The sequence below is a fragment of the Pollicipes pollicipes genome, unplaced genomic scaffold (assembly GCF_011947565.3).
Source record: "Pollicipes pollicipes isolate AB1234 unplaced genomic scaffold, Ppol_2.1 Scaffold_4881;HRSCAF=5763_pilon_pilon_pilon, whole genome shotgun sequence".
NCBI lineage: Eukaryota > Metazoa > Arthropoda > Thecostraca > Pollicipedomorpha > Pollicipedidae > Pollicipes > Pollicipes pollicipes.
The window spans coordinates 36,471,673-36,490,578 of NW_023596576.1; the positions used below are offsets into that span (position 1 = coordinate 36,471,673).

The 18,906-nt window shown below is 50.7% G+C and overlaps 1 protein-coding gene across 1 annotated transcript; it reads right to left on the minus strand.

Annotated features, from left to right (window-relative positions):
* Window positions 1-357: 357 nt before the first annotated feature.
* LOC119101458 (zinc finger protein 324B) lies at window positions 358-18,717 on the minus strand. Its single transcript, XM_037224799.1, has 14 exons — window positions 18,657-18,717; window positions 18,023-18,211; window positions 17,420-17,582; window positions 16,866-17,026; window positions 15,203-15,277; window positions 14,445-14,708; window positions 11,072-11,185; window positions 10,130-10,278; window positions 9,797-9,914; window positions 9,350-9,553; window positions 6,902-6,996; window positions 5,982-6,174; window positions 5,372-5,506; window positions 358-1,217 (listed from the first exon to the last, which is right to left on the minus strand). Exons 2-14 carry the CDS (start codon window positions 18,173-18,175, stop codon window positions 999-1,001), a joined length of 2,043 nt encoding a protein of 680 aa, XP_037080694.1. The 5' UTR covers window positions 18,176-18,211; window positions 18,657-18,717; the 3' UTR covers window positions 358-998.
* Window positions 18,718-18,906: the final 189 nt, after the last annotated feature.

Genomic DNA, 18,906 nt, shown 5'->3' on the forward strand with positions numbered 1-18,906 from the left:
GCAACGGAGCTCCATGGTGATAAATTGTGCTTCTTATCGCTGTGTGAACGTACGATCCACGATCCAGGTAGTGTGGCGGTTATGCTGCGCGTCTGGGAGACCAGAGGCACGGAGTCCGATTCCCCGCGGTGCCCGTACTTTCTGCCAGGGTGAGCGGCAGGCAACGCCATAAAGCCTCAACAGCTGCGTGCGTCGTAGAACCCGTATGCCACACACGGGGGTAGTGAGCGTAAATAATTACAATCGATATCATTCCAGTATCATTCTTAAATCGTCACAATATTCTTAACACTTAGTTTATGCGGCTGAAGCATGTCTTTCGTCTGGCCCAGTTCGCCACCACGGAAGCGGCACTAACGCGGAGTGGCTACGTGTATTTCCGCACCACACGACGCACAAGCACAAGTGGTCGGCAGCGAGCGGAGCCCATGTGGCGACTGCCCCTACGGCGTGAGTCAGAGAGCAGAGAGTGGCGGCACCGACCAGCCGGTCTGCAGCACCCTACATCCCCCCGGCTGGCCGGGCTGTACTGCGACGTTCGGCGCGGCAATCAAAACAACGGCCAGGTGTCGCCACGCTGCGGTCCAGCTCCGCGAACTATCGTGGTAGTGCACGCGCGAACGTCTGCAGTTCCTTAATAAAGCGGTAAAAGTCCGGCGTGGCCTGCGAACAAAAGTATCGCAGTACACAACGGTGCGTACAATCGTGTAGCCTCGGCTTAGCGTTTACCATTGTCACCATAATTTACACCATACTTAAGGTAGAACTATTCGTGAAAAAGCACGACGGCGGGTGCGGTGGTGTGAGACTCAGCTCCGCTCTTCACATGAGCCCTCATTCCCCGCCCCCACACGACCGATACCCTCGCTTGCTCATTTAGGGTTCTCAGACGGCCTCCTCCGGCAGGGGACCGCGCAGAACACAACAGGAGACGCTTAGCCACATGTCACCACCATCTCTGACCGGGTCTCCTTGCCATTTCCGTTCGAGCCATCCCGTCACTGCCCGCGGGGACTGACGCCACGCGGCTCCATCAGGATGGCGGCGGCGGCGGCAGCGCCCGGGTCCGCCGGTGCCGGCCGTGGCGCCGACTCCCCCGCCAGGCCGCCGGCCACGTCCGGCACCATCATCGGCTGCGATGCCATCCATTTGTCGTCCAGCGCGTTCGCCGTCATCAGGTGCTCTACCTGCTTCCGCTCCGACTCGTCCAACACCACCTGGCGGCGACAACGTCAGGCTTCATATTCCACCGATAATCAGGTTGAATATCATACCACACACTGTTGACTGCAGCATAATTTTATGGTGAGCCATAAAACACAATTCAAAAGCTTATTTAGAATCCGGAACGTGGCATAATTAAGGGGACACTTCAGGTAAAAGTATGTGTTTTAATATCAACGCATTTGAACAGGTTAACTCATCTGCGTGAAGGTGTAGATGCAGCTAACGATGACAAGCTGCGGACACTCAGACATAACAGGCTGTCTGCACCCAAGAACTCACGCACTGAGCCGAATATCTCATCGCAGGAGATTCAGTCTCCGAAGGCACTGACAGACGTCATCATCTAAAGATGTCATCATCAAGACCTCTGACAAGCCAATTTTTCGTCATTGACAAGCAACAGTACATGGACAACGCGTACAAAGTGCTGGAGAACCAAGACGACTACAAAACATTTCAGCGAGGTCCGACAGCAGTTGTCCAGATCACTGTGCAGCCTATCACGAAGAAGTTGGTAAGCGTACGGGAGGCCAAGCACCTTGCCCTTCACAACTGCTAAATGTCCATGTGCGGTCTCCCTTAACATCACAAACCAGGAATACCTTTACGCTCCATTGTGTCAAACTGCTCCTCCACCACTGGAAAGTCATCTTACTTAGTCAAACACATCTGACCAATTCTAGATCATTTCTTGAAAAGTTTAAGGCAAAAAACCCCTCAAAACTCCATACAAAGCATTTGTCTTCGAAATGGGTGTGCTATCACTATGCACCAATATTCTTATACATGAGGCCATCATAGCGATATCTGGTGTGCTTCAGCATCACGCCAACATCATTCAGATATTTGGCCCTGCGGCCCTTGTCAAAAACCTCATGAGATTATGCCTGCAGAACAGCTTTCTCGGCTAGAAGACGTTAACGACGAGCAAAGCGCGGGGCCAACCATGGGAAAAATAAAATAGGTTCATCGGTGGCCATACCATTCACGCACCACCTAGGAATTCAGATCGATGACACCCGGAGACCCGACTTTTTATGCGATACACAGATTATCCTGTTGGGGTGTGGACACAGGGTGAGCAGAGTTTCTGCCGACTTCAAACCATGTGAACTTTCTCCACCCATCCACACAGTTTCAGACCAAACGTCGGGATGAAAACGGTGCTAACAATGAACACGATGCTATAGACGTTTTCTTGAAACGCTCTCCAAAAAACACACATGTGGCCAATCACTAGGAAAAGAAACGCATTCCAGCAAGACCTCACATGATTCATGCGCGCATACGAGACGCACAAAAAAAGAAAAATGCTTCGGCAAGCTGTTTAGCTTTCACCCATACCGCGGGTAATCCACCGCGGCACAGATCGTAGCGGTCATTCCATGGCTTGCTTCAATCTTAGTTACAAAGAGAGTGCCACATTTGCATGGGGACACAAGGTTTGAACTGAAATGGCCATCTTAAACACCATTCGGCGCAATTCACAGCCCTGTCCTTCTTTAAACCTAAACCCCCCTGGTTTCTGAGCTACACGCCCGAAAACACGTGCAGACTATTTTGTGAAGACAATTTCAATATTATCCAGACCCCATGACGCCATGACAACTTCATTTAAATTGTGTCATGTGGCGATCAATGTAAAACAAAAATGTCGAGTCGTTCATACCCGGCGTTCGTGGGCACGATTTTCATATATAATTACCGTCAATTGGCTCTCAATCAATGTTGCGCAAATTGCGATGACGAAATCAAACAGTGTCATGATATGGAGCATGTTTTCTAACTAAAAAATTGCGTTATCTACAAATTACGCTCTCAACGCTTTTTACCAGCATCGCGCTTCTTTCCTGTCGTCGCGACCACCGTCATCATGCCAAAGGCCATGCGCACCTCTACTGATGCGAATAAAAGAACGTTTGTGGTTGGCTCAAAGGACAAGGGCCTGTTACCGAGAAGTTGGTGGGTTGAAATTTGAACCACTACGTCACATAGATCATGTGCTTTGCTTCTCCTATTCCCACCGGCAAAGTGCGTTTCGAAAAGGGCCACCGTGGTAAACGTCATAGGGGAAAAATGAAAGCCAAAGTATAACGATTCGTTGAGTTCGTGCGATAAAAGCTTCATGTTCGCATATATTTTTGCCTAAGCAGTGTTTCGAGCTTCGAGCTAGCATTGATTCCGCGAACCTTCTGACACATTTGCGCATCGCAAACATTACAGAACATATACCTTGGACGAACAATGCTACTGAAATGTAACGCCTTTATAGTGGTTAGCAGGGAGTCAAATGCGATTTCTCCTGCAGGGTCGGCTACTCCAAATAGAAATTCTGAGCTTGTTAGAACTTCGAGAAAATTGGTATTGCTAGTCAAATAGTACGCGTCTGATGCAACAATTAGTTAAGTCCGAAAAGTGGGATGAAAGTACAAGAAGTACCCGCTATCAATCAGCGTCTGATTGCCGGTCTTTCGCCAAGGATAGATCGTGGTGTACCTCACATTACCTTACATCAACGATTAATTACGTCACAGGTCCCGAACAACCGTCAAAAATAACGGAATAAATGCAGTGGCATGGACCAATCCAGGGTCCCTCAAACAGCGTTGGGTGCATACCACACTACGCAGGCCAAAATGCCCCATCAAAAGGGGCAAGCGTGTCCCGTATGCCTCTGGATTTGATAGCACTTGCCCCGCCTACAATGCAACGCATTCCATCATATACACTCTGTGTTCCGCTACCTACAAAGTCCATTCGTCCGGTACGTGGAAGGTTTTTTTGCCATCTGCGTGCAGCATTCAGCAAGGAAATAAATAACCCAATTAGGCTTTATCTTCGGGCTCATCATAGATTTGATTAGCATCTCCCCAAGATAATCCGGGGAAAATGTGGGGCGAGTGTCGTGGGCACGTAAAGAAGACTTGAACAAACAATTTTCATCCGCGCTCTGAAGCCCTCCATAAACAAAACCGCCAGTAGATGGCCCTATTAGAGTAGCCAAGTGCACTTACTGGATACGAACCTCAGCACATCACTTTTGCACGTCCATTTCTACCCATTCATGTTGTCCTGGTATTTCCATTTGATCACTCTATTTCTGTTACCGAGCCTCCCGTTTTTCGCAATGTGTCAAATGTCTGCGAGACTAACATGGTCAAACTCGTTCAAATTCGCGGGTATAAACACAAACTTTTACATAAATTGTCCGCTTAAACGCTGTGCGTTGGCATGATGATATCCGCGTGGGCCCCGCGTGTCCCGGTGCCAGATGGTGTGCATCCTCTGGTCTCTGGCGTGTCCCGGTGCCAGAGGATGTACACACCTGGGCTGCGGGCGGGGGGGGGGGGACGCCAACGCTGGAGGGGAGTCGGGATTGGTCGGCGGGAGCGAGCGCGCGTGCGTGCGGAGATTGCCGGTGGGGTGAATGAAGCCACAAACGCCCACGATCCGCATTGTTCTTCAGCTCTGAATTATATTTGTTGTGTGTCATACAATTCTAACTTTCAAACTGAACTGGTGAGGACATGTCTGCCGACATAAGGTGACCCTTTTGGATTACTGATTGCATTTCTTGGAGTTTGTGACTGCAGTCAACAGTCTGCGGCGTAATATTGACGGAGACGAGCAGTCTCAGGAAGGGTTTGCTATCGATACATAAATTGGTTGACGGAGTCAAAGTCCAAAACCAAAGCCGCACCATCACAAAAAGTCCTCAGCCATGTGGTGCAGGACGGAGACGGCCAGCCATTACGCACGACGGGTATGATAAAAGGGGGCAGGTAGGTGCCCCCCCCCCCCCCCCCGCTCACACCTATGCAAATTGTTGCATGTATGAATGTGTGCGTTAGTAAACAAAAAAACGAAGCAGGCGCGTAAAAATACGTTATATACCACGCTTGATGATTCACGCGCCTACGGCGCGTCGAAAATGTGTATTCCTATGCCCCCTTTTCCGAAATCTTATATACGTCCCCGACCACAGAGGTCTCAAAAACACGGACGGTCGCAAGTCGTTCTGCTCCCAGCACCGGTTTCACTTCCTTCTGCGCATGGCATAACAACTTGCGACGCTGGGCGCACACCATGCCAGAAATCGAACGACTCTTATTCCTCGGCGGCAGGCGCGCTCAGCATAGCTGACCTGGACGACCCTGCCGTCGGTGCTGGCGTCCTGCAGCTCTGGCACATACGTCAGGCTGCCGTCCTCCTCCTCGCGGAGGATGATGACGGCTGCCTCGGCGCCCGTCTCCGCGACCGGCAGGCCGGCCGCAGACCCCTGCACGCAAGAGGGCGGTGTCAGGCGGCGTTCGGCGCCGGCCCGCGGCGCAGCGCGGTCCCAGCCGCATCAAGCGACGGCCGCGCCGCCGACGCCGCCGGTGGAGACGCCACCCGACACAAGCGGCAGAAACTGTGACACGGTCTGGGGGGTGGGACGGGGGACCGGACCACCCAGCTCACTACGAGACCTGACCTCCTGACCTCCTCAGGGATCTGGACGCATGGTGAGCTGCTGAGGAGCCTGGCCACGTGACCTGCCGAGGGGCCCGACCGTGAGACCCTGCCAGAGCGGCCCTGTCCCAATGACCTGACCGTCTGACCTGCTCAGGAGCCTGGCCGCATGACCTGCTGAGGGGCCTGGCCGTGAGACCCTGCCCGAGCGGCTCTGTCCCACTGACCGGACCATCTGACCTGCTGAGGAGCCTGACCACGTGACCTGCCGAGGGGCCCGGCCGTGAGGCTCTCCGACTGACCTGAGACTGCTGCCGCTCCTGCTGCAGCTGCTCTCCGGCCTCCAGCCGCTGCTGCTCCTCCTTGTGGTGCGAGGCCAGGTGCTTGTCCAGGCTCTTGGCCATCTTGAAGCGGAAGCTGCACAGGTGGCAGGCGTGCGGCTTGGCGTTGCTGTGCCGTCGCTGGTGCAGCCTCAGATTGCTGGCGTTGATGAACCTGGCGACGGGAGGCGGCGCGTCAGGACACGGCACCTCTCGGTGAGGAGGGGACGGGGGCCGGGGCCGGCGGACGACAGTTATCCGTCGATGAACCTGGCGACGGGAGGCGGCGCGTCAGGACACGGCACCTCTCGGTGAGGAGGGGACACGGACCAGGGCCGGCGGACGACAGTTATCCGTTGATGAACCTAGCGACGGGAGGCGGCGTGTCAGGACACGGCACCTCTCGGTGAGAAGGGGACACGGACCGAGGCCGGCGGACGACAGTCATCCGTTGATGAACCTAGCGACGGGAGGCGGCGCGTAAGGACACGGCACCTCTAGGTGAGGAGGGGACACGGACCAGGGCCGGCGGACGACGGTTATCCGTTGCGGGAAACACGGCCAGTCGCGAAAACAACCACGTCTGGAACTGGAGGGTGACTTGGCACAGCCGAGCACACGAGAGGCTGTCGTCGAGACACCCATAACTGGGAGGCGAACGATGTTACCAGGCAGAAGCATTGTCGACAAGTTGTGGAAACCCAGTCAAGGGGATCGCTCCAAAACGAGAAAACTGTTCGGGGAGATTTCCACGGATGGACGATAGGAGCAGAAAAACGGTACGTTCATCAGGTGCCATAGTCCATACAAGCGAGTGCAGAACATCAGTAGTACAATTCATGCAAAGAAAGGGGCCTTCGCACTTTGGCACGTTAGCACGGGCAGCTATTCTGACCGCTCACCTTTTGGAGCAGATGGTGCATACCGGAAACCTATGCTCCGGATCGAGCACTTCGGGCGACTCGCCATTCTGCACATCTTCGTTCAGGTGCATCACCTGAAAACGCGTCCGTTAAGTGTTGGTTCAACGCGACTTATACTTGAAATGATCGCTCTGGTAATGTATGATAATGGTCTGGCCGATCGAACCCAACAATGGCCAACAGTGCAGGCACCAACCGTTCTGCCCGAGGTTGGATTCCAGACAGACAGCTCATTCCTGTAGCTACCACGGAAACCAGGACCATAAAGCGGGCCAATGAACTCTGGAGGGATGTGCGCGTTCCTTCAAATGTGGGGTATTGAGGCAAGTGCCAGATATGATGAAACAATGAAACAAGCTCACTAGTAACCATTGTTTTGCTTTGAAGTGTACAAGACTACACAAATAAATTTCAATAATTAGTTAATATGTTCCTCAATACGTCATCGTTTGATTACGTCATGGAAACTCTTTATGACGTCAGAGTTGCTGCCAGACTAGCTGAGTCAGAATTGTTACTGTAGCGGACGAGCCGACTCACTTAAGCACTTCAACTTGCCGAGAGGTGACGTTCTTTGCAACAGTGTGTTTGCTGAGCCCAAATATCGTTTTGTGCTCGTGTTTTAGCCCTTCGTGATGTTCCTACATTTCTGTGCTTTTTTCTCGCCAATTGACTGACTGAATGTTATACATTTGCAGAAAAAACATGGGTTGGCCGTGATAAGACACGTTTTGATCCATTCGATTTAGTCTACGCTTACGGGGGCATCAATATCTCGGTAGAATCCAGATCAAAGTTCTGTTGAAGGTTCTGAGATGCAACGGTTTACAAAGAGTCCAATAAGCCAATATAAAATGAAGAGCGCCGGCATTACATTTGATGCAGGCGTTTAACACCTAGTTTCCTCAGTTTATTCCCTTCAAAATTCCAATGGAGTTCCTTCCGCAATCGCCTCTGGCATCTTAACCTGTTATAGAAGAAAAAACGTCATATTAAAACAACGAAAACTGCGCCCTCATTAACGGATGGCCCATCTCAGGCGATTTTTTGGGAGGGCCTTTCACCGCCATTAAGATTATGCGTACATTTTACTTATTAATACGCTAGGCAAAGGCGCAACTGCATTCCCTCAGCTTCACAAAACAGGTACCTATATAAGAAGCTGATGCAAACTGGCAGCCTTCCACATGTGATTTCTGTGGCTACGCACATGGGCTTTAAATGCACAACTCTCGTCCCCCAATCATTTTGAAAAAATCGACACCTCTGGTGGGCGTATTAAGCAATGACTTTTCTGTCCGTTTCATTCTGTATATGGCTCATACAGGCGGGATCTGGTAACTTACGCTTGACAAAACGTGTCACCGTTTTTGAAACCCTGCTGCGAATTATGACACCGATCTAGTCCTGTGATTACAACAACTTTGATACTAAATCTGACAAATCCTGAGATTGGTCACAGGCAGTGGTATCTTCACAGCGAAAACTCCGTGAAACACTGGTTCCAAATGTGATTAACCCCCGATCTGATACGGGGGATGGGTGGATGCAACCCCTCAACACTCAGCTTTTTCAGGATTCCTCTCCGGCATGTTAGGCAACTGTGTCCACATTTTCGTTAGCCCATGGGGCTTCCATCGCGCATATTTTGACACCAGACATCTTTCTAGCTTCTCTGGTTTCAGAGCAGCGGCGTTTTTTAAGGAACACTGGCGATCTACGGCCGGCGCGGGCGGCGGACGGCAACCAATGATGCTGAGTAGTCGTACGGCGGGCCGACATTGTATCAACGGGGCCAAATACCATAAATATACGCTCCAAACACATGCAGATATACACCACAGAACTAAAAACTGGAAAAGAAACACGCCCGAGTAGACTTCGTGTCGTCACAAACCATGGCCACGTATGCGTGATGCGAAGATGAAAAACTGCGATTTTATGGAAGACGTAACCATTTACCTGGCATGATTAGGTCAACTTTTTACCTGTCCGCATAAAAATATTAACAAGCGGGAGTTTTCATTGAGGTCAATCCAGTGCTATGTTACGCTAACGAGAGTTCTCATTGAGGCCAATCCCGTACTATGTTACGTTAGTATCAATCTATTTTAGTTTGGAAACACCAGGAAAGTCGCAGTAAACCCCTATCAGTGTACGTTATAAAAACTGTAAATCAGGACAAGGGTTTGAAAGGACATAGCTGTAAACTGCATTGGATGAAAAACGTTATCTAAATATAGCCAATCTTCAAAATGGCTATCTCAGTTCAAAACCTCATACACGTGTGGAGCATTACCAGTAACAACGTATCAGTCGCACGCATCGTGGCAAAATATCCAAACAAACAAACTACAGCGTCGAGGCAGTAGTGGCTATTCCACTCAACGCTCTGCTCCTGCGGCACCCATCGGCCGTCCCCGTCACCTGGTGCAGCTTGAAGCGGCTCCGGTTGTAGAACGTCAGCTCGCAGCGCACGCACTTAAACGGCTTCTGGCCTGAGTGAATGCGCTCATGCTCGGTGAGGTGCGACTTCTGCTTGAAACCCTTCTGGCAGACGCCGCACACGAACGGTCGGTGGTTGGTGTGCACGCGTACGTGGTTCTCGAAGGCCGCTGGCGAGACGAACTTCTGCGGGGAGGACGGAAGGCGGTGGATCTCAGAAACGGGACGACAGGCCCGACCGGAGCTGGGGCAGTCACACCCACCGGCACTGGCCGCGGATCGCGGCGACCGCCGCAGCTCGGTCACGATATCGGGGCCAGCGCGCGGCCCAGTCTTCACAAGAGGCGCAGGCGAGAAAGGCGAGCCATATCCGGCGGGGCGACTGCACTGCAGTTGCAGGAGATCTTTCCGTCGTCGGTGGAGTCTCACCTTGCCACAGAGGTTGCAGAGGATACCCTTGTTGTCGCGGTAGCGGCGCGGCCGCAGGGGGCCGCTGCCCTTGTCGTGCAGTTCCTTGTGGCGCTGCAGATTCGACTCGAACTTGAACCTGTCGCGGTCAGACCTCGGTCAGATAGCACCCAGGCGAATGGGTGCATCAGTCAAAGCACGTTAACTGTTCAACCAAACGTTTTACTTTTATAACTCCATGTCTAGAATCGCCGACATGGTGCCAGAGGGCCGCACCCAAGGCCGTTGTAAACGTCACCGCGCCGCATGGCGCACTCAGCGCACACTGGCGCCGGCCCGGCACGTGCCACTCACGAGCGACCGCAGACGGGGCAGCTGAAGTGACGCACGGTATCGTGGCAGCGCACGTGGCGGCGCAGGTGGACGCGCTGCCGGAAGGCCTTGCCACAGTCGGGGGCGGGACAGGCGAACGGCCGCTCATCCGTGTGGACGCGCGCGTGCACCTGGTGGCGGGAGGCGGCTCGGGTCAGTGTGAACCTCGCGCCGAGCGCCACTGGCGCCGACCGGTGTCGGAGGCGCTGGCACACGCCTGGGGCGAGCTTTCAGGAGGGGAGGGGGCGTTACTTGTAAATACTCATCGTAGCTGGCGCCTAGACTCGTATAACTGTTAAGCAAATAAACAGTCTGTGGTTGCAGGAGAAAACAAAATCAGACAAACACAAAAAAGTCAATCGCTTTGAGCGCTTGACTTCTTCTGCTTGGGACTAACACACAACCTGTTCTTTCAGCGTTATCTCACCTGTCAGTGTAACGTGTCCATTAAGCATCACATTTGTTTATAGTGTTTAATGATTTACAAAAATAACACCCATTATACGACCATCGATACGTGGAGTTATGACGCCAGACCATCGATACGTGGAGTTATGACGCCAGACCATCGATACGTGGAGTTATGACGCCAGACCATCGACACGTGGAGTTATGACGGCAATCATCACATCGCTTGCCGACCGTTCATGCAGGCACCTATGGCAATAATCATTACATTGATCAGCAATGCCTTCCACGGTCGGCTTAGGCACAAGATGCAAGGAGGAAGGACATAAGTCGCGTTCCAAGACCAGAGGCAGGCACCTTTCATTCACCAGGCTCAACCGTGCACTGACCATGTGTAAATAACTGTTCAGCGACCGGCGTAAAGCTCGCGGTGGTGGCAAGAATCTATCGCTCCACTGTGACAAATACTCGGGCCGGCATCGGCACCGATGACCGACAGCGACACGGCGTTGCCACCTTCAGTGTCTGGCGGTTGCAGCACATTTTGCCACAGAAGCTGCACTGCACGCTGCTGGAGGTTCGCCGCGCTGGCCGTCTGCTGCTGCTCTCCGATGTGACGTCATCGCCGGCCTGGAACGGCGTCATAAATAGATGCAAGAGTTCACCACTTCCAACGCGAGGAACAGCATTCTTCTCGATTATACGGGATCGGCCCAACCGCAGTGAATATATCAGAACATGGATACTCACGTTTACATTGCGTTTATTATTTCTGGTGCTAACATAAGGTTAAGTGTGTCGCTGGGATACTGGGAGGGGCACTCCTGATCGCCCGGTGACTACCTAAGGTTTTAAGGACATTCATTCCCCATTCTCCAGGCAACACAAGACAATCGGATGGAAAACATTGGAGCATACGGGGCATGCTCTACGAGACATAACCAAAGATGAACCACCAGTTACCAGATTATACATCCGAATATCGGGACAAATCACAAAACCCATGCAAACACTTGCCGAAAATAACAAAGAATTTCATTCGAACAGTCAAGCAACGCGCAAGAGACTAATATATATATATATATATATATATATATATATATATATATATATATATATATATGTATTCCTGCATGCATGATTTTTAAAAACTCCTACGAATTACGCGCTGACAAGTTTCTTGATGCATTGTCGAGGTTCTGGGATTTTGACTGAGCAACATCGTTAAGATAAAAGATTGTTGGTACAAATCACTCATGCACTTGTCGATATCCGTATATTCCAACGTTTCGATAACTTAACTGATCATCGGAGAAATTTAAAAGGCGTAAGAAATAAGTTTTGAGTTTTAAAGGATGAAAGTTATGCACCGCTATCTTGAAGGCTTCTTTTAGTACAAAGACAAAGATTCCTATCGTTACTTGGATACGTATAAAATGCACCTATAATAAAAATACTACAAAGACACATAACCACAATAACATCCACAGCAGCATCGCACACAGCCTTATAACTCAAGAGTTGTGCAAGAATGTGTTTGAAAACTTCCAGCTCCATGACAGTGTAATGCTCACACAGCCGGGCGCTCTGCGGAGACAAGGAACGTGAATGCTCGCACTTTTTTGCTTGACTGGATTTCTACTTGCTAACTTGCATCTTATCACAATGAGATTTGTGATAATGGATTTTTATGGTCATGGCTGAGATTCTACATTTCTGGTTATGGTTTGCGGGGAGCCCCCTCCCAGCCCGACGGTTTTGTACCATTATATCATGAAAATACGGCCAAGTGATACACCCTCTCATCCATTGACATGCTTGACGACGATGTCTTTTGCTTCAGCAATATTACATCCTTCACACATATTACAACTTCACACATATTACAACTGAGTACCATTGAAACTATCGCAAAACAACCACGTATGCCTGGTTTGAAACAAATAATCAGCACTTCTAGGGAAAAATATTTTGTAAAAGCATCATCACCGTCCAAAGATCAAAATCTGTACTATGACCTTTGAACATGCTGTTACGGTTTTAAAAATTAAGTGAAAAAAATTGGAAACAGACAAAATATGCACCACCTCATTGCAAACTCTACGGTAACTTCGCATAATTTAAAATAATCATTCGCTGCGTTATAGGCCCGTAAACACGCCTTTGTTCGCTGGCCTAATAAAAATGCCCAGACCTTAGCTTTTCAACCATTGTTCTGACCCGTCATAGAACAGTACAGGGGTATTCAGGGAATAAGACGGCCCCTTGAAAGAATTTTCATTACAATACAAATATTAGGCGTGATACCCCCGTCGATTTGTCGTAGGATGCCCTCGCGCATCAATTACGTTGGTTATTTGCGCATAGCTCGGCAATTTATCACAGATTTGTGGTAGGGTGTCCTAGTGCATCCATTACGTTGGTTATTTGCACATAACTCTGCAATTTATTACAGACAGCCTGTCGGTTGAAGTATGGCACCAAAGCAGAGCTACGAGCCTGTAGCACTGATGAGGCGCAAACTTAGAACTCCAGCATTTCGCTAGCCTGGTCGCGTCCGGTCGTACACAAACTGGAGTCTTAAGGATTTTTTAATGATGAAATGGAGGAGGTGTCCGCGGAAGGCTGCTCACCAAGAAGCTGTGGAACCGGTGGGGTGGCATAAATCGGTCCCTTTTGGCGTCAACATGGCGCCACGTGAGGACGCGAGCAGTGGTCGGCCCATCGTCGCATCGAGAGCACAATGGTGGGTCATCTCCCAAGGGATGGCGTGTGTCTGTGTTTGGTAGCCATGACCAAGGCGGAGCCGGCAGAGCGCAACCTCCCCGGGGCGGTACTTCATATGGCTAAATGTCCACTCAGCTATGGCGGGTTTGACCTCGCTAAACCTGCTGGAATCAGCATTCTACCTCCGCTACCACACATCACCAACATGTGTGGATACCATACATTTTAAGTCTGAAGCAGAAGCGGGAAAACTGCATTCGCCGCCTGCTCAGCTTAGCAGCGGCGTCCGCAAGTTCGTTGCTATGGAGAACAGCATGGCTCCGTATCCACAAGATCACCTCCTTACAGCTCGCACATAGTCCGTGTGATCGCGTACAGATATTTCGCCGTAGTAGCTAAAGCAGCGACGATAGTGGTTTCAAAGAAAACAAATAGCTAATTGAGTGGATAAAAATGAGAAAACGTCTTCTTCGGTACGTCTTGATAAATTTCCAAGCAGTGTAAATCGTGTATAGCCCGGCATAAAAAACGGACGCACCTGTTGGTAAACAAAAACGCCTAGTAAATAATCACATACAAATGCACAGCCCGTCCCAGTGGACTACTTTGACCGATCAGTACACACTTCGGTGTAGTTTGACAACTGTGGGATTCGCACAACCGCCAGCTGTTTCAAGTCACCTGGTTATACTTTGTTGTCATGGCACAGCGCCATCGCAGAAGCCATTTCTTTTGGCCACCTCCGCCCCGGAATTTGATCCCCGTCATCTTTATCTTCAGCACTTCGCGGAGCTTTGGGGCATACATCTAGGGTGTCTCACAGAATAGGATTGGTCACCATATGAACCTATAATATTCCACCTAAATAATCTGGCCACTACGACGCAGCTTAAAAAAGTCAATTCAAACGAAAGGCAATCGAAATAAATCGACAACGGACGTCGGACTGAGCACCTATAACTCCCGCGCCGAGCCTTCAACCACCGCTGTCAGACCTCCGCCGCACAAACACACACACACCCGCCAGCTGCACGCACCCGCCCACAGCCAGCCCTCCGTTACACGCACCCGCCCACGGCCAGCCGTCCGTTACACGCACCCGCCCACTGCCAGCTCTCCGCTGTACGCGCACCCGCCCATTGCAAGCACCCCGACCTCTCACCTGCGCCTCGTCGACTAGCTTCCCAGAATCGTCCAGGTCGAGCAGCGGCTGCCACTCTGTCTCGCCTCCACCGCCCGCGTCGCCTTCGTCGTCGGAGGGCGGGGACTCGGCGGCGGCCGGGGTGGCCGACCCGCCGAACAGCTGATCGGGGATACCGGCCGTGGCCAAGGGTCGGTCGCGACCCGCGTCACCCGGCGGCGGCGGAGGCGGCGGCGGCGGGGGCGGCGAGGCTGGCGCCGGCACCTCGGCTCCGTCAACAGACGCCTGCGGCCAGAGGCCGACGTGTTATACGCTGGAGGCTCAGCTCCATCCGGCATTGATGGCGCATTCAGCAACGGAAGGACTACTAGAAACCACTGGAATGGAGCATTGCCTCCTGCTGCAGGATATCATCGCTGGACTCAATGACAGTTCCAACACAATACACATGTAGCGACGACCGCCCAAATCGATTTGACGGAGCTACAAAAGACGCAGGGCATTACACCTTAAGGACTTATACGCAAAAGCCTACCAGGAACTAAATGCACAAAGTACGCAAATGTTATGCTCCATCAGATCATATGCCACTTTATCCACCATGACATTGTATAGTGAGCCTGCCGCAACATTTACAAATTAACTGCATCCCCTCTGAGGATACACATGCTTTAACTAGCCGCCTTACGCGAGACTCACCAAGCAACATTACGAAAAAATCGACCCGATCGATCGTTATTCCAGACGACCTGACGGGCTACGCGGGGTGCAGTGCCCACCTGGTTGGGTCGCAGCACTTGGATGGTGCCGGCCACAGTGCGGATCACCTTCACCTCGACGTCAGCCACCGGCTCCTGCGGGGCCAGCAGCAGGCGGCTTACTCCGGGAGGTCAAGACCAACGCCGACGCTCGCAGCATAACAGGCAGCTGCTGATGTCACCATGAGACCCCCCCCCCCCCCCCGCCCCCGCCCCCATCAGACACAACCAGTGACCGATGTTTTTTTTCTGCAACGTGGTTAACGAAGTAAATTTCCTTGAACGGAATGTTCTACATTTGAAAACATGAGGCAAGCATCAGATATCATGAAATAAGCTCACTTATAACTATTGGTTTGCTTCTAAGTGTAAAAGACTGCTCTAAAGAACAAAAGTTCGCTAGCGCATGAATAGATTCCTTAAAACGTCATGGAACATCTTTATGAAGTCGGAGTCGCTGCCAGACCTTCCGCAACCGAATTGCCACTGTAGGGGACGGGCTGGCTCACTTCCAGTACTTCAACTTGCCGAGAGGTGGAGGCGTTTGTTGGTGCGCGTTGGCTAAACCCGAATATTGCTGTGCTCGTGTTTTGGCCGCCCCTCGTGGTTTTCTTATATATTTTCCGTGATTTTGCATTGCTAACTTTTTTCACATGTTGCGTTATGGCCCTTTTCATAGGTTATTCGGTTCCCAGCCTTATTTCCATCATAACTCGTACCACTGCACAAATTCCCGCCTTATGTAACATACCGCGTAATATGTGTACGATCATCCGCCCCGTTATCCCCTTCCCTGCTTTATCCTGCATCCTCGTGACGCCCTTCCTGTCCGAAGCGGGCTGCATGCGCCATGAGTGGGCCAAAAGACACCCGGTGGGGCCTCCGTCCGAGTGCCAAGCGCACACCCCGACAGTGAGGTCACAGCGCGGGCTTAGTCTCGGCGGTTGGGTCCCAAGGTGCATGCAGCTCTGCTGCACGACTTTCCATTCTCTTTTACCCCACAGCCCTGAACTGGCATTACTGGCCAAAAGGACCATAGTATATCTATATATATATATATATATATATATATATATATATATATAATATATATATATATATATACATACATATACATATACATATATATACATATATATACATATATATACATACATATACATATACATATATACCATGGAACCACGAATCGTGCAGCATGATTCGCGGCACCACAACCACTATCATTCGGGCGTCGAGCTTAGAAACAACATGAGCTTAAGTCTTTGAAAGGGCATGGCTATCCACTCCCCTGAATGATCTTCAAAGTGACTATCTCAGTTCATAACCCCATACAAATACGGAACACTCTCTTCGCAGGCACAGATGCCTGCTGATTAATATATGAGATACTGCATTAAATAGGAGGACGTGGGTAAGCCCAGTGTCTGGGCAGGCATCTCGCCGTGCGCATGCACGTTCGGCGCAGCCGATGCCCGCGGCTGCGTCGGCCTGTACCGGCGGCGTGAGCGGCTGCGCCGGCCTGTACCGGCGGCGTGAGCGGCTGCGCCGGCCTGTACCGGAGGCGTGAGCGGCTGCGCCGGCCCGTACCGGCGGCGTGAGCGGCTGCGCCGGCCCGTACCGCCGGCGTGAGCGGCTGCGCCGGCCTGTACCGGCGGCGTGAGCGGCTCCGCCGCGGACTGACCGTCGGCAGGAAGAGCGGCGGACGGGCAGGATCGGGTGGAGCGCTGGCGGCCGCCGCCACCAGCGGTCCGTCCTCGCGGCGTGCCACCTGACGCGTCTTGCGGGGCCGGCCGCGCCGCCGGACCGCCCCGTCCGCCGCTTGGGAGGGCTCCGGACCCGCCGCTGTCGGCAAACATGGCGACGGGTCAGGCACTGCATGAGTGCTGGAGTCACGTGACTGGTGTTGGATGCAACTGCAGGCAACAATTATTCAGATATGCAGCTGGGGAGGGAGGACCCTTTTACTCACCCTGGGAAAAACGGAAGAATGAACAAACTGGAGTTAGCTGCGCCATCAGTAACATAAGGTCACATTTTTGCTTCAGGAAAGCAGAACATTGAAGTCAACACATCAAATGAAAAAGAACTTCATATCCAAAGAACAGAGCAAGCACATAGGTGGTTCTGCTGCTTACCATCAAGCCAACATCCATAGTGAAGCAAATTTACACAAAGCATCACTCATTAAAACAGATATTCCATGGACACACATACACACAAATGGCAGGTAAGTACTTATTCCATGCAGTTTGAGCTTGTGCGCAAGACTGAAGAAATCTGAAAACTCTTCCGATGGTAGATTTCCATAATAAAGATAATTCAGCAGGTGGTTCAGTGAATCAAAATCAGTATCTAAGATCAATGTTGGATGTTCACCAGGGTTGCCCTCAAGGAGGTCCTGAAAAAGTACACAAAAATAAATAAGCATGGTATGCATTTACAGGATATTATGACAGCTACATTGCCATTTTCAGATGGATTGTGTTGGTCATATTTTGTGTAACATCTGTGTGCTTCTGGCATGTTATTGTTCAAATAATCATGTTTATTTCATATTTAAGCTATCAATGCACATTCCAAACATGTTCTAACTTATTCAATGGTCTAGTTAAATGTTTGCCTTATGAATTATACTTGTCATCCAAGAGTAACACAATTCATGCCTAACAAGAATGCGATAAACATGGCAAAATAGTTATCCCACACTTACTCAACATGTTATGGTACTTTGCACAAATGCTTAGGTAATGGGGTTGTGCATGTGTGTGTTCAGGTGTGTGGGCTAGATGGAGGGGCAACCAAAGTATGCTTATGATGCACAAACTACATTTTACTTGCCAGGAGGAAGTCTGATGCAGCTGACAGAACTATCTTGTGCGCCTTCAGCTTGCCATTAATGCAAGCAACTGTGCAGTCCAGAAGTGACTCTTTTTCCCAGAGCTTTTGGCAAGAGGATACCAATCTTGCACTCAGCTCCTGGGTTGCAATCATTGCTCCTCTGCACCATGCAGCCTGCAGCAAGGCCACCTGGAAAATAATTTGTTATGCTTATATGCATGATATAAATCCATGCATAGCATATCAAAAGATTATGGATCAAGTATGGGCACTGCATGACCTATAGCAGTCGATGCACCCTAAAACCCCAAATCATCATCATGGATCAAGTACATTGATCCTTAAAACATTATTTGAATGTCATACAACAAAACCAGGACATTTATGAAACAATGTCATGTAATACCACAGTAACCACAAGAATCCATTAATCTTTGTTTGATGAAAGTTCTAACCATTTTCAAGCTCTGCTTTCAGTCAAAAGCTTTGAAATTAAGACTATAGCCCCATTAATTTTAGACGTCGCTTACTTTTCAAGTATCGAAAACCATGAGTTGCAATCATACGAATATCTTGAAAACTAAACGGTACATTACAGCAAGAGTATTCTTTTGGAAAATCATGCTGTACATACCGCAAGTCCGCTAATGTCCCGTCCTTTATCAGAAATAAGAGCACCGGCCACGAACCCGCGCTTCCTCGCAGCTAGCGATGTTTATAAACACAGTGCGTGATGGCAAGGAAGCGCGGTTCAGGCGTACATGTGCTGACGATGACGTCATTTCCAACCGAACTGGCAATTCGGTCGGCCGATGAACGAGTCGCTGCCGAATCTGCATTCTACGGGGTGTGATATGTCGCCCTCCACTGCCTTCGCCAGTTCC